Genomic DNA, 21,432 nt, shown 5'->3' with positions numbered 1-21,432 from the left:
AACTGAAGTTGATTAACAAGCAAACATCTGGGAGTTCAAGAAATAGAAAATTATTGCCATCCAAACTGGGTAGTGAATTCATTTAAATGGCTTGCTTTCCTATTACCTGGCTGAGTGGATTGAGAGAATGAAAAGTATGGAGGGCAAGAGACAGAAAAAAGGGCTACATTTAAAAAATGGACAAAGCAGGTTTGGGTAAGAGAGGTGGGGAGAGATTTCCAGTCCAGAGGATTAAGACATCTGGAGACCCAAAGACAGAGGAACCCAAAGATGGGGAAAGGGTACAGAAAAGGCAATTGAGAGAGAAAGTGGAGTAGAAAAGTGCAGATTGTAATTTTGCAAGATGCTTGAGCAAGGGTAAGAAAGAGAAGACCAAAAGGTAAAAAAGAAGAATTGAGCAGAGAGAGGAAGGGACTGACTGAAACATACTGTCCCAGGACTGTGCTCAGCTTTGTGGAACCCAAAGACAGTCCTGTGCATCAGGCAGAAAGGGTATCTCACCTCATGTGGAATGTAATCAGGAGGCAGCTTGCTCAGCATATCTTCGGATAACCTATAAACAATGGCTTCCCGGGTCTCTCCCATGCCACCTCCACTCTCTTTGGGTTGAATGTTGGTAATTGTTTCAAGAACAGCAGAAGCAGTGTTACTCTGATACCTGACAAAAAGAACTGAACTGTTCAGAATGTGGCATGGAAACGTATGTTCAGAGATAGTTATCAAGGTGAAAATTAAATTATGAATAACTTAAATCAAATCCAGCCAAAAAAGGGGGAAAAAGGAAAACTTTACCATCAACATACAGGAATGAAAAAACTAGAGGTCCATTCTACTTCCTCCTATTAGGACATCAAGAACATCTCAGAAATGAAAGCTCTCCATTTTCAGGGAAAGATTCCATGAAAGTCCTTAATAATCCAAAGCAGTGCTAGCTAATCTTGCTTGCAGCTAACCTCATGCTGGTCAAGGAGCCCACCTCCTTTTATTCTCCCCTGCTTATGGACTGGTCCTAAGAATCTGCCATTATATGACAATTTGTTAGCTTGAAGAGCACTGCTCATATTTCTTCACTGAATTATAAATTAAAATTTCCTTGGTCTTTTCTGTTTTGTTTTCTTACTTTCCCACTTGTTTTACGATTTCCAAAGTGTTCTATTGGCACCACTTATCTAAATGCAGCTACCCGTCTTTAAAATTCACATAATCTAGCAATTTTACACCTAAGAATTCATTCTAAAGAGAGAATCAGACATTTTAACTTCTGACAGTACAGTGCAATTGTTACCCTGAACAACTCTCCTGAAAATAGCTAAAAATGCTGGATAAGATATGAAAAACATTACTGAACTGGCAAGAAACTAAGAAATCCAGAGGGTCAAACAAAATATAGAATGAAAACTGGAATCCAGAAACATAAGCCAGATTTTACCAAGGGGGCATCAACTAAGCCCTGGTGTTCTTGCGTGTCTGTTGGGATGGTACAATGAGAGAATAGGTAACCCATATGCCCAAGGAAGAAAGTCTAATAGGAAACTCCTACATAAATCTGGGACTTCATAGGGCTAATCACTTAGTATAAAAGTCAACTAGAAATAACCCACTTGTCAGAAGGGGATGGTAGGTAAATCGTTCTACCTAGCTTGGTGGGAAAAAAAAATCTTTCCTAAGAATTCTTAATTTGTGATATTAATTAACATTCAGTCATTTACTTGTGTGATTTGAAAAACCTCAAGCTAAAGATTTATTTTCAGGTGGTCCCAGGAAGACACAGGTGGCATCTGGCGGATGTGAACATAAATCTTTCCTGGAACAATATGCCTTCAACCCAAGTCTCAAAGAATCCAACAGTTAATTTCCAATAAACATGAGCTCACAGTCAGGAGTTAAAAAACTCAGAGAAACAGGCACTGTGAGCAAGAGCCAACTAAACAAAAGGAAGCAGAACCAGACCTGCAAAGATCTCTGACAGTGAATTTTCAGAGGCACATTATGTTTTTACTATATTGAAGAATAAAAAGGTGATTGAAAATATAAGTATGAAACAGGAAACTATAAACACGAATAGCTTATTTGAAAAAGAGCCAGATAGAACTCATGAAAATTTTAAAAATTAAAACCTGCATTAGTTTTTTCTTAGTGATGCTGTAACAAATTACCACAAAATAAGTGGCTTAAAACAACATAAATGTGGGACTTCCCTGGTGGCGCAGCAGTTAAGAATCCACCTGCCAATGCAGGGGACACGGGTTTGATCCCTGATCCGGGAAGGATCCCACAAGCCATGGAGCAACTAAGCCCGTGCACCACAACTACTGAAGCCCGTGCGCTCTAGAGCCCGTGTGCTGCAACTACTGAAGTCTGTGCGCCTAGACCCGGTGCTCCACACAAGAGAAGCCACCACAATGAGAAAACCACTTTTAAGTTTCATTAGGTCCCATTTGTTTATTTTTGTTTTTATTTCCCTTTCTCTAGGAGGTGGGTCAAAAAGGATCTTGCTGTGATTTATATCAAAGAGTGTTCTGCTTCTGTTTTCCTCTAAGAGATTTATAGTGTCTGGACTTAGATTCAGGTCTTTAATTCATTTTGAGTTTATTTTTGTGTATAGTGTTAGGGAGTGTTCTGATTTCATTCTTTTACACGTAGCTGCCCAGTTCTCCCAGCACCATTCATCGAAGAGGCTGCCTTTTCTCCATTGTATATTCTTGCCTCCTTTGTCAAAGATAAGGTGACCATATGTGCATGGGTTTATCTCTGGGCTTTCTATCCTATTCCATTGATCTATATTTCTGTTTTTGTGCCAGTACCTATGTCTTGATTATTGTAGCTTTGTAGTATAGTCTGAAGTCTGGGAGCTTGATTCCTCCAGCTCTGTTTATCTTTCCCAAGGTTGTTTTGACTATTTGGGGTCTTTTGTGTTTCCATACAAATTGAGAAATTTTTTGCTTTAGTTCTGTGAAAAATGCCATTGGTAGTTTGATAGGGATTGCATTGAATCTGTAGATTGCTTTGGGCAGTATGGTCATTTTCACAATGTTGATTCTTTCAATCCAAGAACATGGTATATCTCTCCATCTGTTTGTATCATCTTTAATTTCTTTCATCAGTGTCTTATAGTTTTCTGTATACAGGTCTTTTGTCTCCCTAGGTAGGTTTATTCCTAGGTATTTTATTCTTTTTGTTGCAATGGTAAATGGGAGTGTTTCCATAATTTCTCTTTCAGACTTTTCATCATTAGTGTATGGGAATGTAAGAGATTTTTGTCCATTAATTTTGTATCCTGCTACTTTACCAAATTCATTGATTAGCTCTAGTAGTTTTCTGGTAGCATCTTTAGGATTCTCTATGTATAGTATCATGTCATCTGCAAACAGTGACAGTTTTACTTCTCCTTTTCTGATTTGGATTCCTTTTATTTCTTTTACTTCTCTGATTGCTGTGGCTAAAACTTCCAAAAGTATGTTGAACAATAGCAGTGAGAGTGAGCAACCTTGTCTTGTTTCTGATCTCAGCGGAAATGGTTTCAGTTTTTCACCACTAAGAATCATGTTGGCTGTGGGTTTGTCATATATGGCCTTTATTATGTTGAGGTAAGTTCCCTCTATGCCTACTTTCTGGAGGGTTTTTATCATAAATGGGTGTTGAATTTTCTCCAAAGCTTTTTCTGCATCTATAGAGATGATCATATGGTTTTTATCCTTCAGTTTGTTAATATGGTGTATCACATTGATTGATTTGTATATATTGAAGAATCCTTGCCTTCCTGGGATAAACCCCACTTGATCATGGTGTATGATCCTTTTTATGTGCTGTTGGATTCTGTTTGCTAGTATTTTGTTGAGGATTTTTGCATCTATGTTCATCAATGATATTGGCCTTTAGTTTTCTTTTTTTGTGACATCTTTGTCTGGTTTTGGTATCAAGGTGATGGTGGCCTCATAGAATGAGTTTGGGAGTGTCCCTCCCTCTGCTATATTTTGGAAGAGTTAGAGAAGAGTTGGTGTTAGTGCTTCTCTAAATGTTTGATAGAATTCGCCTGTGAAGCCATCTGGTCCTAGGCTTTTGTTTGTTGGAAGATTTTTTTTTTCTTTTTGCGGTACGCGGGCCTCTCACTGTTGTGGCCTCTCCCGCTGTGGAGCACAGGCTCTGGACGCACAGGCTCAGCGGCCATGGCCCACAAGCTCAGCTGCTCCACGGCATGTGGGATCCTCCCGGACCAGGGCACGAACCCGTGTCCCCTGCATCGGCAGGCAGACTCTCAACCACTGCGCCACCAGGGAAGCCCTGGAAGATTTTTAATCACAGTCTCAATTTCAGTGCTTGTGATTGGTCTGTTCATATTTTCTATTTCTTCCTGGTTCAGGCTCAGAAGGTTGTATTTTTCTAAGAATTTGTCCATTTCTTCCAGGTTTTCCATTTTATTGGCATATAGTTGCTTGTAGTAATCTTTGATGATCCTTTGCATTTCTGCAGTGTCAGTTGTTACTTCTCCTTTTTCATTTCTAATTCTGTTGATTTGAGTCTTCTCCCCTTTTTTCTTGATGACTCTGGTGAATGGTTTATCCATTTTGTTTATCTTCTCAAAGAACCAGCTTTTAGTTTTATTGATTTTTGCTATCATTTCCTTCATTTCTTTTTCATTTATTTCTTATCTGGTCTTTGTCATTTCTTTCCTTCTGCTAACCTTGGGGTTTTTTTGTTCTTTCTCTAGTTGCTTTAGGTGTAAGGTTAGGTTGTTTATTTGAGATGTTTCTTGTTTCTTGAGGATGGATTGTATTGCTATAAACTTCTCTCTTACAACTGCTTTTGCTGCATCCCATAGGTTTTGGGTCATCGTGTTTTCATTGTCATTTGTTTCTAGGTATTTTTGATTTCCTCTTTGATTTCTTCAGGGTTCTCTTGGTTATTTCATAGTGTATTGTTTAGCCTCCTTGTGTTTGTATTTTCTACAGTTTTTTTCCTGTATTTGATATCTAATCTCATAGCGTTGTGGTCAGAAAAGATACTTGATATGATTTCAATTTTCTTAAGTTTACCAAGGCTTGATTTGTGACACAGGATATGATCTACCCTGGAGAATGTTCCATGAGCACCTGAGAAGAAAGTGTATTCTGTTGTTTTTGGATGGAATGTCCTAAAAATATCAATCAAGTCCATCTTTTTTAATGTGTCATTTAAAGCTTGTGTTTATTTATTTTCATTTTGGATGATCTGTCCATTGGTGAGAGTGTGGTGTTAAAGTCCCCTACTATGATTGTGTTACTGTCAATTTCCCCTTTTATGGCTCTTAGCATTTGCCTTATGTATTGAGGTGCTCCTATGTTATGTTGGGTGCGTAAATATTTACAATTGTTGTATCTTCTTCTTGGATTGATCCCTTGATCATTATGTAGTGTCCTTCTTTGGCTCTTGTAATGGTCTTTATTTTAAAATCTATTTTGTCTGATATGAGAATTGCTACTCCAGCTTTCTTTTGATTCCTATTTGCATGGAATATCTTTTTCCATCCCCTCACTTGCAGTCTGTATGTGTCCTAGGTCTGAAGTGGGTCTCTTGTAGACAGCATATATATGGGTCTTGTTTTTGTATCCATTCAGCCAGTCTATGTCTTTTGGTTGGAGCATTTAAACCATTTACATTTAAGGTAATTATCGATATGTATGTTCCTATTACTATTTTCTTAATTGTTTTGGGTTTGTTATTGTAGGTCTTTTCCTTCTCTTGTGTTTCCTGCCTAGAGAATTTCCTTTAGCATTTGCTGTAATGCTGGTTTGGTGGTGCCAAATTCTCTTAGCTTTTCCTTGTCTGTAAAGATTTCAATTTCTCCGTCGAATCTGAATGAGATCCTTGCTGGGTAGAGTAATCTTGGTTATAGGTTTTTCCTTTTCATCATTTTAAATATGTCCTGCCACTCCCTTCTGGCTTGCAGAGTTTCTGCTGAAAGATCAGCTGTTAACCTTATGGGGATTCTATTGTATGTTATTTGTTGTTTTTCCCTTGCTGCTTTTAATATTTTTTCTTTGTATTTAATTTTTGATAGTTTGATTAATATGTGTCTTGGTGTGTTTCTCCTTGGATTTATCCTGTATGGGACTCTCTGCGCTTCCTGGACTTGATTGACTATTTCCTTTCCCATATAAGGGAAGTTTTCAACTATAATCTCTTCAAATATTTTCTCAGTCCCTTTCTTTTTCTCTTCTTCTTCTGGGACCCCTATACTTCGAATGTTGGTGTGTTTAATGTTGTCCCAGTGGTCTCTGAGACTGGCCTCAATTCTTTTCATTCTTTTTTCTTTATTCTGCTCTGCGTTAGTTATTCCTACTGTTTTATCTTCCAGGTCACTTATCCTTTCTTTTTCCTTAGTTATTCTGCTATTGATTTCTTCTAGAGAATTTTTTATTTCATTTAATCTGTTTTTCATCATTGTTTGTTTGCTCTTTAGTTCTTCTAGGTCCTTGTTAAACGTTTCTTGTATTTTCTCCATTCTATTTCCAAGATTTTGGATCATCTTTAGTATCATTACTCTAAATTCTTTTTCAGATAGACTGCCTTTTTCCTCTTCATTTGTTTGGTCTGGTGGGTTTTTATCTTGCTCCTTCATCTGCTGTGTATTTCTCTGTCTTTTCATTTTGCTTAACTTACTTTGTTTGGGGGTCTCCTTTTCCTAGGCTGCAGGTTCGTAGCTCCTGTTGTTTTTGGTGTCTGCCCCCAATGGGTAAGGTTGGTTCAGTGGGTTGTGTGGGTTTCCTGGTGGAGGGGACCGGTGCCTGTGTTCTGGTGGATGACGCTGGATCTTTCTTTCTGGTGGGCAGGACTGCATCTGGTGGTGTGTTTTGTGATGTCTGTGAACTTATTATGATTTTAGGCAGCCTCTCTGTTAATGGGTGGGGCTGTGTTCCTGTTCTGCTAGTTATTTGACATGGGGTGTCCAGCACTGCAGCTTGCTGGTCGTTGAGTGGAGCTGGGTCTTAGCGTTGAGATGGGCATCTCTGGGAGAGCTTTTGCTGACTGATATTATGAGGGGCTGGGAGGTCTCTGGTGGACCAATGTCCAAAACTCGGCTCTCCCACCTCAGAGGCTCAGGCCTGACACCTGGCCGGAGCACCAAGACCCTGTCAGCCACACGGCTTAGTCTTCTAAAAATGCATCAAGCATCCACTGCACAGAAGTCTGGATTTTCTCCTGCTGTAATTCACTCAAGGAAGTTTCTAGAGATCCAGTGGTGTGGGCATGTCAAGCTCTCCCTTTTATAGCCATGAATAAGTTGCTGTATCTGGTCCTTCCTTTCCAGTCCTTGCAGACTGGCTCTATTAGGTCACTCTTCTGACGCTCAGCAAGGCTGCTCACGGCTGCAGTCAGTAGCTCATTTCCCACCTTCTCCTCTGCAGTCAGGATGCCTGGCACCTCACAAGGCAAAGCCTGCAGCTGTCCGTGTTTGCTTTGTCATGGAACTGAAACACTAGCTCTTCTCCGTTCTCAAGCCGGCTGAGTTCCCAATCTGAGATGCTTCTGTCTTCAGCATTTTTATCGACTGATTGGCAGGTAGAATCATTTTTATTGATTGATTGGCATCAGGACTCAAACCTGCATGTCCAGACAACCGCATCCTCTCCAAAAGTCGTAGCTAAGGTAACTGCAACTGCCACCAGGCTTTACATGCTGGATTTTGGGTCGGATACGGTGATTACGAGGGTCAGAGCAGTAAATGTTTGTAACCCGACCAGAGTTGGGGTATTAACTCCACATGACCTTTAAACATATGAATTATACAATAAGGGCAATACGATAAAAGGTGATTTTTAACAAATGAAAATTGATTTTGTGTAATTTTACATATAATTTTAATCTTTTTTTTCGGTACACGGGCCTCTCACTGTTGTGGCCTCTCCTGTTGCAGAGCACAGGCTCCGGATGCGCAGGCTCAGCGGCCATGGCTCACTGGCCCAGCCACTCCATGGCATGTGGGATCTTGCCGGACCGGGGCACGAACCCATGTCCCCTGCATCGGCAGGCGGACTCTCAACCACTGCACCACCAGGGAAGCCCAATTTTAATTTTTAAATTAATTTTTGGTGAGTAGCCTCTATTCAGATGTTGTGGTTTTAGAGTATCCCGAAAGACATTTATTTTATTTTATTTTATTTATTTATTTATTTTTTTTTCTTTTTGCGGTATGCGGGCCTCTCACTGTTGTGGCCTCTCCCGTTGCGGAGCACAGGCTCCGGATGCGCAGGCCCAGCGGCCATGGCTCACGGGCCCAGCCGCTCCGCGGCATATGGGATTCTCCCAGACCGGGGCACGAACCCGTATCCCCTGCATCGGCAGGCGGACTCTCAACCACTGCGCCACCAGGGAGGCCCAAGACATTTATTTTAAAAGTTGAAAGATGAACATGTCAAGCACGTACACAGTTGAAGATATGAATAGAAAGCAAAACATTCTGGTAAAACGGCACCAAAGGCACTTGCAACCCATTCCTAAATTTTGAAGTATGGTGTTATCCCAGTTTTAAAAAGTCATACGAAGTATAAGAAAAATGCAAATAACTCTAAGCGGGGAAAATCCTATGAAAATAGCTGATGGGACAACAAAATGAAGTTATCAAAGGTGAAGGATCCACATGCTATTATAAGCATATTTCAGAAATCTAATTTCTATGTGATTCATAATATTCCATGATCTCATTGTAGCTTTAGATACAGTGAAGATAGAATATATGGGTGGATTGCTGTATTAGACAAGATGTAGGTGTCATTGTCACTGACATCTTACTAAGTATCATGAAATACAACATTAAGTCTCTGACTTTATCATGAACTCCATGTACCCACATTTCCATTGACTCCTAGGGCTCTCTGTTTCCTAAGTCAAACAAACCCCAAGCCTAACTCATTGTTATAATTCTCTCTTTCCCTTCACCTGAACTGTTTCTTGCCCCATCTCCTTTAACAATGTCTTCGCCCAGCTGCCCAGCTTACGAATTCAGAGATAGCTTCCTCCTGATGTCCTATTCCCAGCACTTCTTGGTTTCCAAGTCCTACTTCCAAATCATTTCTAGCATCCATCTAGAAAATTTCAGCATCTTCATCCCACTGCCTTCAGAACTGCCCCAAATTCTTTCCCATGACACCCAAAATCTTCAAAAGCCAATCCCTGCATTTGCATCAGCCTCGAGGTCAGGTGACACCTCTCTTCAAGCCCCTCTCCCCACCATGCTCTAGGCACATTGGACTCGGTTCCCCACACACATCATACTCTTTTACATCCTCATATCCTTCCTTGGATTGTCCCTTTGTGTAGGTGCCCTAATCTATGTCATTTTTCTCACTGAGCTTAATTGTTTTATTTATTTATTTTTAATTGTACATATTGCAGGTGTACAACTTGATGATTTGATATACGTACACATCCTTCCTGCTCATTATCTTCCTCTGTCCTTGCACGCTGTCCTTCTTGCTGCTGTTCCCCCCACCCCCATACTGCAGTCACTTCCTCCCCACCCCTTCTCTAGCCTGAGAACTCCAGCACATCCTTTAAGGTACGACTCAGATGTGGACTGTCTCACTAGCTTACTTTGACCCCTAAGCTGGAATTTATTACTCCTTTGCCTTTGCTCTCACAGCAGAGTGTATAATCCCTCCTGATTTTAGAGTTTACCATATCAAATTGCACAACTATCTGTCACTCACCTATCTTCCCTAATAGACTATAAGCTCCAAGGGTAAGGACTGCCTCTTACTGATATTTGTATCCCCAAGCTGGCTAGAGAGTATGTTCTCAATAAATATTTGTTTGTTGAATTGAGGCCAACTGGCTTGGATTTTATTAAACCTCAAATACAAAGGAGAGCAATTCTCCAATATTTAAAGGGCATGAAAATTTAATTATTTTTCCTTCTTATGGTAAAAGTATAGTATGTTATCATTACTATCCATTTCCTGGCACCTTTCCACATTCAAAGGGAAATATATACGTATACTCCTCAAAACACAGGCGAATCAGACAGATATAATTTAAATATGATTATATTTAAACACAGATCTTTAAAGTTTAAAGAGAAGAAAACGGCAGTAAATTTCCATTCATACTAAGAAAATCCTAGCTCATTCTTCCTACTTGCTCTAGCTACAAATAAAAAAGGGGAAAGACCCCATATCTGGGATTCTCAGGAGCTCTCTCGGCTCACCTCCATCTTGAATCCTTTCTGGAAACACGCTCTGCACCAGGGACTGGGTGCCAACAGTGCACACCAGCAAGCAAACGACATGCTTGTTCTTGGCTGGCACTGATCATGTTCACCAGCGCTTCAGTGAGGGGTTGATGGATGTGCTGCTGCTATATTTCACCTAAGAAATCATTTTCATGAGGGTGATTTTATTTTTTATGAGGTGATCTGAAAACAGTCCTCAAGCTATGGATGGGGGCACGAAGCCCTGAAAAGCTGACCCATTTTGCATAAGAACTGGACAAGCTCTCCAGATCGTTGTTCTACCACATATTTTATTAGGCACAGAATGCCAGGGTTGTACAGCTTACCTTTCTTTTTTCCACAAGGTGGTTTTCTGTTTGCAAAGATAGGAAAGGCAGAAGCCTAGTTAGCTAGCTATAATGGAGAATTGTGAATATCTTTATGTACCTCAAAGCCCAAGGGCTTTCAAGAAAACAGTCCCCATAGACACTCTGAGATGAAGAACAGGAACTATAATACTCCATGAGCTTTGGTCCTGAGATACTTCTAGAAGAAAATCTCTCTTTGGGGTAAATATGGGAAGTGGCTCATATTGGACCTGCAGCTTTGTGGTTTGGGGGAGATGTCTAAGTCATCTCTGTTGGGTGGGATAGTTGGGGTCAAGAATAATAAAATGCAAACTAACTAAAAAACATAACGGTGTATAAAATAAAGAATTAACCATCTAATGACATATTAGTGCACTATCATATCCAAACCAGCCTAGATTTATATACCTCTTCACACATGAAATATCAATGAGCATAAATTTTTTAATAAAAATCTGGAGCTCAAAATTCAGCTAACACTAAAAGGAATACAATTAAATTCATCCTGCATAGAAATGAATATAAAAGTTTAATAAGACACTTGCTAAATTTCAGAAGGTAGAAAAATATGCAAAACTGCTAATGACTAAAAGTGAAAATAAATAACTGTTTTCGACATTGAGGTAGTTGAATGTGCAGAGTCCTTGGTACCTTATAAATCTAGATAATAAAATGTGAATAAACTATGCATTTTTATGGTCCCTGTCAGCAAGGTATCTAAGCTCTTGGGAGAGAGTTTACTTATTTTAAAGCATTTATTCAGATGGATTCCCCCCCTCTATTTCAGGGATTCTGCATTCTTAAGCAAGGATCGAGGAGAAGGACTTGTGGTCCCCTTCCCCAGATTTCCCTCTTCTCTCGAATTTATGGATGCTAACTTCAGAGTGCAGATTCTGATCAGCAGGAACAGGGGGTTCTCTACCACGGCCCAATTATAGCTGGTGGGCCTCACTGGAAGCAAGAGTGTTGTTGAATGGGGTGGACAATCAGGAAAATTAATAAGGATTCTTCTAGCTGAGGACATTCACACAGATTTAGCCAGTGAATCTTAGAGAGGTCACCCCCATCTCTGGCTTCAACTGTTATCTCTGCACAAATGTGCTCAAACCTCTCACTTGGGCTCCAGTCCACGTGATACACTCTATCCCCACTCAGATACATCCCACTGTCTTTCCCAGCTCAACAACCCAAACGGGACTCTGTAATTCCCCCTCAAATGCACTCCTGTTCCCAACTCCTCCACCATCCCAGCTTCCAGACCAGAAATAACAAGGAATCCTTTAGTTCTTTCATTTTACACAGAAGTTGGAGAGTCACTTCTCCTTGGAGTGGGAAGGGTGTAGCTGGGAGGAGAACAGGGGTAGGTTTTAGCTGGGAAGCTTCATCCGTTATTGCTTACTGCCTCCTGGTGGCTGGTGGGAGAACAGCGAGGCGCTGGAGCACAGCCCTCTGAGTAGGCGGGCTCAACTGCCAGGAATAGGGAGGCTAGGGTTACAGTCACCACGTACTTGAGAGACCAGAGGAAAGAAGAATCAAACCTAGGACAAAACTCACTCAGAGGCCAAGAAAATGACCAAACATGGAGCTTCCGAACAAAGGCTACTACCTGAGCAGGAACCAGAAACAGGGCAAGGTCCCTGGAAAGAGGGGAAGCCTCAGTAAGACCCTAGGACAGACCAAGGCGGGAGTTAAGAATGAAGAGAGATCAGAGGAATGTCACAGGTCTTACAGGCCAGCTAGTTATTTCTAGCAGAAATAATCCTCATTTGAAGCAGAGGTACAGCACTTTTTACTTGACCTCACTTGGTGTGATGAGAGATTGCAAGATCCCAACACTCTACTTTGGGAAAAGACAGCTTATGGCATCTGTAGCATGCCTGCCAGTGTTAGCATGTAAGTCTTTGGACAGAGCTGTGAAGAGAGACTTGCCAAAGGACAAAGAAGGCTCGCTGTGCTCTCTCTATCCAGCAGGCAACAACAACAAATAGATGAAAACCACAGAAGATTCTCAGCCATTGCTCTATATTCACTAAAGCCTATCAGTCCCCTTGTGGGACTGGTCCTGAAGCTTCACTCTAGCCTCCACCCTGTCATCATCCTTAATCTCTGCCGGTATCATTGCACACCTGGGTTTATTCACAGGGTCTCCAAGATGGTATCTTAGTCCAAATAGTCCTTAAGTATAGGAAAATGTGCTCAATTTCACTTAAAATAAGAGGAAATAAGTTAAAACTATGCTGAGATGCCATTTCTCACTTGTCATATTGGTGAAAAATAAGCTTCACTAACACTCTGTTGATGAGACTGTGAATCATATTGTTGATTGTGTGACACTGTGCATGTCATATTGTTGGTGAGAGTGCAAAACAGCATAGCCTTCTGTAAGGGAAATTGAAAATATTCATTAATCCTTGATCTAGCAATCCCACCCATAGCAATTTACCCTGAAAAATACATCTCCAATAATATGAGAAACCACAAGCATGAGATTATTAATTGAGGAATTACTGAAGATAGCAAAATATTGGGAACAACCTACATGCCCACCCATGGGAGAATGGATGAATAAACTATGATGCATATAAACAATGGAAGAGCATGTAGCTGTAAAAAAAAATAAATCCAGGCATACCTGTTATATTGTGCTTCGGTTTACTGCACTTCAAAGATACTGCAGTTTTTACAAATTGAAGGTTTGTGGCAACCCCGTGTCAATCAAGTCTATTAGCGCCATTTTTTCCAAAAGCATTTGCTCATTTCATATCTCTGTGTCACATTTTGGTAATTCTCATAATATTTCTAACTTTTATTTATTATTATTATTATATTTGTTATGGTGATCTGTGATCAGTGACCTTTGATGTTACTACTATGACCTGCTGAAACAGGTCAACAACAAAGTATTTTAAATTAAGATATGTACGTTGTTTTTTAGACATAATGCTATTGTACACTTAATAGGCTTCAGCATAGTGTAAACATAACTTTTATATGCACTGGGAAACTAAAAAAATCATGTGGCTCGTTTTATTGTAATATTCTCTTTATAGTGGTAGTCTGCAACCAAACCAGTGGTATCTCCGAGGTGTGCCTTTAATGAGGAAGATACCTATGAACATATAGATGATTATAGGGTGCACTAAGTGAAAAAAGTGAGACACAAAATAATGTACATATATATATACACACACATATATATATGGTATGGTAATTTTGTATCAGAGAGAAAGGATAATAAGAATATACATGGTACTTACGTATGAGCAAAAAGAAACACAGGGGAGATAAACCAGAAACTAATGCATTTGGTTGCCTGTAAAGGAAGGGGAAATGGGTTGGGAGGGTGTGAGACTTCTCTAAGAACCTTATTATCTAGTTGTTTCTTTTGAGCCACGATCATGTTTCACATTCTTAAAAAAAATCGACAATTTTTTTTAAAACCTAAAATGTAATACAAATAGAAACAAATGAATGTACCTCTACCTCAACGGATAGCATAACCTCACAGACTTAAAACAATCTGAGTAACTTTTGAACATAGTGCTCTGTACACCCTCAGTGGGATATATTCTAGGGACAGAAAGAACGGCAAAGAAATCTTGACCTCCACTTAGTACATTTGTTATTGGTCATGGTATTGGTGGTGAAACGGAGCAGGACCCTAGGGTCCTTGCCCCCCATGTCCTCAGCTTGCCTTTTGTCTGTGGAAAAACTTTAGCCAAAGAATAAGTTTAATCAGCGAAGTGAGAGAATGCAGAAACAAAGCAAAACAGTCCAACAAGACTAAATAATAATAGTGCAGTCATTAAGCATAGTCAAGGACCTTTAGCTCCTCCTCAAGGGCTGTAGATAATATTCTGAGCTGTATCCTGTGAGCTGTCTTATAGATACTGAAACCCCTACCAGGTGGAAGAAGTTAACTACATGATGATGAAACTGTAGCCATGATATAAGCTGCCACAATTCCGAGAAATGAAAACAAACCAACCCTGGAAGTGAAGATTAACCGTACTTAATCAAGATGATGCTGGTCAGACCACTGCATGACCAATTTCAAGATGACCATCAGAGCTGACTGTGCTGTTTCTGCATGTAGCCCCCTCCCTCTGTCTATAAAAGCTCTTGCCCACTGGTTGTCAGTGGTGGTGGCGGGGGGAGTCAGCCTTTGGATAGGAGTCCGCCCTCCCCACTGGCTGCCAGCATCCAAAATAAAGCAAACTTTCCTTTCCACCCACTTGCCTCTTTATTGGCTTTTGAGTGGAGAGAAGCTGGACCCCACTTTTGGTAACAGCAGTGTAATTTGGAGCAAATGAGTAAATATATTGAAGCTGCTGGGAACCAGAGTTCTTCCCAAGGGAGAAAGGAGATAAGGAGGGAGGACAAGGTGTACAATTGGTATTGGATTTACAGTATATGAGCTCATAATATTTTAAAAAATACGTATTTCCTAGCACTGTCCACTCAGAGGGTCTATAAGCACACACACACACACACACACAGAAATAGGTGTGGTTATGTATGGATATAGCTGTAGATATATAAATATACAGAGATGTAAATATAGAACAAGAAAAAGCTAATGGAACAAAATGTTAACAACTGGTGAACCAAGGTGAAGGGTATATAGGTGTTCACTGTACTTGCAACTTTTCTGAGGGTTTATAATAGTTGAAGATAAAAATCAAGGGAAAAAATAGTTTGTCTTTATCATTTCCTCCCATCTGGATTACAATTTGGTGGCCCTTCTCTGGACTTTTTCTAGCTCTGGTTTATCTCTCTTGAGAGCTGGTGACCAGAACTGCCTACAGTAATCCAGGCACAGGAATGCCATCCTTGTAAGTCAGGGTGAGGTGTTTCCAACCTTGTTTCATATACTCCTTGGTAGGACCCTGAAGTACCAGACAGGATCAGATTCTCCAGGTACCAGCTATGGTGACTCCTCGGGCTCTTGCCAAGGATGGAATCAAAGTTTAGAGCCCTCATATGTGAACCACTCCAACTGCTAATTTACAAGTGCATTAAAACTTAGTAGCCATTTTTCTGCCCACTCGCGTGAACTCATGAGATCTTTCCACGGACTATCCCCATTTATTAGATTCTCTGCAGCCTAGAAGAATTTAGTATTGCTGATGCATTCAACAAATACTCCCTGAGTAACAGGCACTATTTAGCACTGGAGGTACAGTAGTGAAAAAAGACAAAAGTTTCAGACATAATGGAGTTTATGTTAGTGATGGTAGGTAGATGATAGCAAATAAATAAGTAAAGAGTTGGTGACACAATCGATAGGAACAAAGCAGGCAAGGAGGGTGGAGTCTGGGGTGGGGGTTAGGGAGTGGTTTGCAATTTTTAAATAAGGCAGCCAGGGAAGGCGTCATTGAAAAGGTGACATTTAAGCAAAGACCGGAAGAGGTGAAAAGGTGAGCCACAGTGATACCTGGGGGAAGGATGTTCCAGGAAGTACAAGTATCCTGTGGTGGAAGCCGTCTGGCCTAACAGGAAGCTAGCGGAAGTTGGAGCTGAGTGGCGAGAGTGAGGGAGAGGGCAGAAGGAGACCGGGCCGTGAGGGGCGGGGCAGATGGTCTTACTGGGCCTTGTAGGTCACCTGTAGGTCATTGTCAGCCTTTGCCCTTGACTTGAAGACAGGAGCCTCAGGAGGGTTCTGGGCAGAGAAGTGACGTGGTCTGACTCACATTTCTAAAGTCTTAGCTAAAGTAAAACTCCTTCTCTGTGTGTTCTTTTTCAGATAATGTTGATTCACGAACGGATCTCTGAGGACGCCTTTTTATTTCTTCATTTCAAAAGTCTCCTGCTGGACTTCCCTGGTGGCGCAGTGGTTGGGAGTCCACCTGCCGATGCAGGGGACTAGGGTTCGTGCCCCGGTCCGGGAGGATCCCACATGCCGCGGAGTGGCTGGGCCTGTGAGCCATGGCCGCTGAGCCTGCGCGTCCGGAGCCTGTGCTCCACAACTGGAGAGGCCACAGCAGTGAGAGGCCCGCGTAACGCAAAAAAAAAAAAAGTCTCCTGCTAACTGATGACAGACTCTTCAAATAATAGCTAGAGCCGCCACCAAAGTGCCATCACGGTTCTGTCATGGGGTCTGAAACGAGTGATGGCCATTCGTGGGTCTTTGGGGGTCACGCCCACATCTTTGAAGATGAAACGAGGCATGGGAGAAATTAGAGGCTATGGAGAAGGGAGAATGAATGTGGGGGACAAAGAGGCCAGGAGGCCAAGCCTCGTGCTGGGGCAGGGAGCATGCTCGGGGTGGAGACACAATGCAATGGAAGCCAACAGGACTCTGATGTTGGGCGAGGGCAGAGAACCAGAGGGTGGAGACGTCCATGCCCCTTTGCAGCACTGCTGAAATGGTCACAGCAGGTGAGTGACACAGTGCACTCCTCTCAGTTGTCACAGCTTAGAATCTACCACAGGAGTCTTGGTTTCTTCCATTTCCTGAAACCAGCCACTCTGCTGGACATAAACATTTTGGTGTTTGGCCAGTGAGCCCAAGGCATGACCATCCAGGGAAACTCTCAGCTGGGGTTTCTTGGAGCCCTCTCTGTGGAGCTGGGTGGTCTTGTGTTCAGGTAGGGGTCGCTGGAGAGATGAGGGGTGAGATCTCATCCAAAGGACGGGTCTGAGAAGGGGCCTGGGACTTGGATGCATGTCTTATCTCTTCCCTCACCACCTTTTACCACAGTGACTGGAGCAGGGACATCACTCTGAGCCTTTCCTCCTGGGCTCTGCGTCTGTGTCCTGTGCTCCTGTGCTCGCTGCATTGTGCCCTCCATGGGCAGGTATTTACAGAAGGATGCAGGTGAGCAAGTAAGGGGAGAGGGACCATCAAAACAGAAATACAAGTCCTCCTCCTCCTCTGTCCATCCTCTTGGCCCTTTACAGTTCTGTTTATGACCATTATTTTTAATAGATTTTTTGATGTAAAAGGCAAAGAACTGGGACGCTACTGTCTTATCAGACCAATGGCATCAAGACCAGTAACACCAACTGGTTTTATGACACGACAAAGGAGAAATAATCAATGCATAAATTAGAGCTTTTAACATTGTTATAAACTCTGGAGCAGTAGGATTTAGTGACCAGGAGCAGGCCAAGATATGACAAAATTGTAACTGGGAGATAGGAAGTGATAGGAAGTGACACTATTTTTCACAGTAAAATAAAAAGAAGGGAAAGGAGAAAATGAAATGCACAGTCTTTGCCAGGCTGGGTTACAAACGATCCTTTCAAATTAAAAAATGCCAGGAACTTACGTGATATCGGCATTAGGGTGAAGCCCAAAGACTTCGGGGTTATCTAGGGATGGCAATGACTGGATGTATTCAAAATACTGGTCCAAGGTTTTGCACACAGGGATTTTATACCCGGTATAAAAACAGAATGATGGTTCAAACATCTTCTCACTGAACCAGACCTATATGAGAGAGAAAACAGGAGAAATAAAATTGATGAACATCTAAATGAAAACCCAAAACTGCCACTATCAAGGAGATAGGGTCACCTTATTTCCATCTTAATCATTTTTTATATTGGGTTTGAAAGTACCTTAACAAAACCACTGATAGTATAATTAGACATAGATTAAGAAAAGAGAGAGGCCACAACACAACAACAATGAAACCCGGTCTCTGTTTAACACCAAAGAAGATACTTTCTAAGGGTGAGGAGGAGAGAGCCAGCCTTGCAAGCCCACCCTCTGCTAAAGTAATCTGATGACCCTTGAGCCCACTTTAAAGAGACGTGGGAATGTATTGCAGAAGCAATAACCAGACACACGAGAGCATATCTGGGCATTTTCACCGCCTCCTTTCTCCCCCCAAACAGGGCTCATGCCTGGGGGCTTATGTTTGTGCTCAGCCTGGCTCACAGTGGCACTGAGCACTGCACATGAGCAGGAAAACTTCTTACAAACGTCTCCCCTCCCACCCTGAGCTGGAGAGCTCCCTCTGTTAATTAAGTTATGTCCCTGGACACAAGAACCAAATATATCCAACCATCTTACTGTTTTCCTTAAGACATCCTTTTCTCATTCCATATGAACTGATTATCTGTAAGGTAACAGTGAGAGAACAGATATATACTTGGTGTGAATAGACTTATTCTGAAGAGGAAAAAAAAATGCTGAGTGCCTGTGAGCCTCATTTGACGCAATAACTTCTGTGTCTAACGGAGTGATTTTCCCAGTAGGGAGGGAAATAATGGGATGGTGGGAGGAGCAGAAATGCAGGCAGGATGTCTGAATTGCTCAGAGGACTCCACGTGAAGAGAGAGGGGGATTGTGCCTTCCTTCGGTTGGTCACACTTTCTCTAGTATCTTCCTTCCATATCCTTCTTCTTCCAGCTCTTTTTAGGTCCAGTGATTGCTCTGAAATACCCTGTGTACTGGTTTTCTCCATTTTTTACTCATCACAGTTCTATCCTATTCAACTCCTGTCCACAAGGCCTTGAGCTTAGAAAAGGAACGGAATGCAAAGATGAGACACACACAGTCCTTTCCTTCAAGGAGCTTGTGACACAGTAGAGAGATAAGCCAGTTACATAATAACCACAAGATAAAGTGCACTAAGGTAAGAGACAGAGGAAATAAAAATAAGTAAAGTACTAAGGAGGCTTAAAGCCAAGAAGAAAGAATAGCCAGATGGATGTCAGGTAAAGCTTTATCTAGGAGGTGATTTTGGAGATAAGCCTTGAAGGATAGAATTTTGACAAAGGAACTTGTGATTGGGGAGACCACACACACACACAAAACTGACGCAAAAATGTGAGGTAGGTTGGGTAAATGATGAAATCACTGTATTTACCCTAAGGTAAATATAATGCAGTGCTAAGAGATCGGACAGAAAAAGTGAAGTGAGGTCACATTGTGGATGACTATGGATATCAGGGTGAGGACTAGTGCTTAAATTTAAAAATGGGGAGCAGTTGAAAGTCATTAAAGAAAAACAGTGCTATGATTATGGTCATTATTTATAAAGATTAGGTTTTTAGTGATGTGGATGACTAGGGGGGCAAAGGCCATGGGGTCTTCAGCACACAGACAACAAATGGCCACACTGAGTTTTGTGTTGCCAGATGACATATGTGTATAAAAGGAAAATGAAGTTTCCTCTTGTTTTTCCACTACTTTATTTATAAAGTACAAAAGTATAAATTGTAAATCCACAAATAGCTAGACTCAAAAACACAAAAGTAGTTGAGTTTCACCAAATTTGGAGGACGTTTTTGGTATAATCAAAATACAGAGTATGAAGTCTACATGGAATTACTTTGGGAGACTCTAGAAGGTACCCTACAAAAATAAGCAGTCATCCTCCAAGGACAATGAATAAGGTTCTATAATTATTGGTTTTAAGGGAGACATACCATAAGATGCTGAGAACAGAGAAAACAAATAAGGGTTCAAAGATAAGCCCCAAATTGAAAGTCATAGGGAAAGAGGATCCCATTTGAAGGCACCAGTTTACAATTGAAGTGATTTTCACTCAGGCAATTCTGGATAACATGGTCGGGGTAAAGTGGCAGCAGGGGACAGGCCTTTGCCTCCCTAGTCATTCACATTCTATGTCTATTTGAAGAAACTTATTAAGCTGAATGTTTATGTTTTTCTATACTGGGCTATCTTACTTTTTTTTTAAGTAGGTTAAAATTTTTTTTTATATTTATTAAGCAAATACTAAGTAAAGGTCAATTCCCTTTCCTCATCTTCCTTGACCTCTCTCAGTTGACATTTCTTCTTTCTCAATACATTAAAATACTCAGGGCCTTGTCCTTAGCTTCTTTTTTTTTCCCTTCCCTTTCTCTACACTTTCTTCTTAGATGATGATCTCATCTAATATCTTGACTTTAAATGCCATCTGTATAAATTCCAAATCTTTTTCTCCAGCCCTGAGCTCTCTCCTGAGCTCCACACCTGTGAATCCAACTGCCTTCTTTATCTTCATTCATTCTCTTATTCAACAAATATTTACTGAGCGCCTACTATGTGAAAGATTCCATTCCAGGTGCTGGGAATTTGGCAGTGATGTAAACAAGCAAAGTGCCTGCCGTTATGGAGCTTACAGTCTTAGACAACTGCACTCGGGTGTCCAATAGGCATCTCAAAGTTTACATGATCAAAACAGAATTCCTAATTTCTACCCCCTGCCAATAAAACTCATTTTTTCCCTGCAGTTCTTTCCCTTCTCTGTAAATAGTCCCATTCTCCATCTAGTTGCTTAGGTCAAAACTAGGAGTGATCCTTAACCACCCGCCCCTTCCTTCCCCATCAGCATTCTGCTGGTAGTATCTGTACAATATATCCAGAATCTAACCACCTCTCATAGTCTCCAGTGCCAAAACTCCAATTTTAGGTACTTGTACAGTTATTCTAACACAAAGTATGCTTACTAAGACATCTTTTTTTTTTCTTCTCTTTTGAACCTCAGATACAGAGGTGAGTTTATCATACTCCTGCATTTTATTATTCTCATGACTCTAGACCCTTTTTATTTTAGTTTTTCCCTCTTCAGCCCTGATATCCACTCCCAGCCTCCTTCCCTTTGAGGGTTTCTGTTTAAAGATATTGATGTACGTCCTTGAATTCGTGTATTTATCCTTGAGAAATATACATGTACCACTTTATAGATCTCATTTTATTTTTTAAAGCTCTGCGCTCAACACTGTGTTCCTAAGATCTATGCATGATGTCATATGAATCATTTCTTCCAAGTGCTGCATTGTATTCCATGATAGGCATCTATAACATTTAACTCATCTATTCCTCTGTGACAGACTCCCAGGTTGCTTTCAACTTCCCACTATCCCAAACAATACTATGAATAATATCTTTGTACATGTCCACAGACTTGTCTGAGAATT

At 41.1% G+C, this 21,432-nt stretch overlaps 1 protein-coding gene across 1 annotated transcript in view; it reads right to left on the bottom strand.

Moving 5' to 3' along the window:
- Window positions 1-21,432, bottom strand: part of DNAH8 (dynein axonemal heavy chain 8) — a 328,140-nt gene that overhangs the window by 18,017 nt on the left and 288,691 nt on the right. Inside the window, exons 88-89 of the mRNA XM_082637824.1 lie at window positions 17,829-17,989; window positions 502-658 (exon numbers count right to left, since the gene is read on the bottom strand). Coding sequence (XP_082493950.1) covers window positions 502-658; window positions 17,829-17,989 — 318 coding nt within the window. The remainder of the gene's footprint in view (window positions 1-501; window positions 659-17,828; window positions 17,990-21,432) is intronic.

This window comes from Mesoplodon mirus (assembly GCF_964341445.2).
Source record: "Mesoplodon mirus genome assembly, chromosome: 12".
Lineage (NCBI taxonomy): Eukaryota > Metazoa > Chordata > Mammalia > Artiodactyla > Ziphiidae > Mesoplodon > Mesoplodon mirus.
Note: the sequence above shows the minus strand (reverse complement) of the source record. Positions and strands in the feature narration are given on the sequence as shown.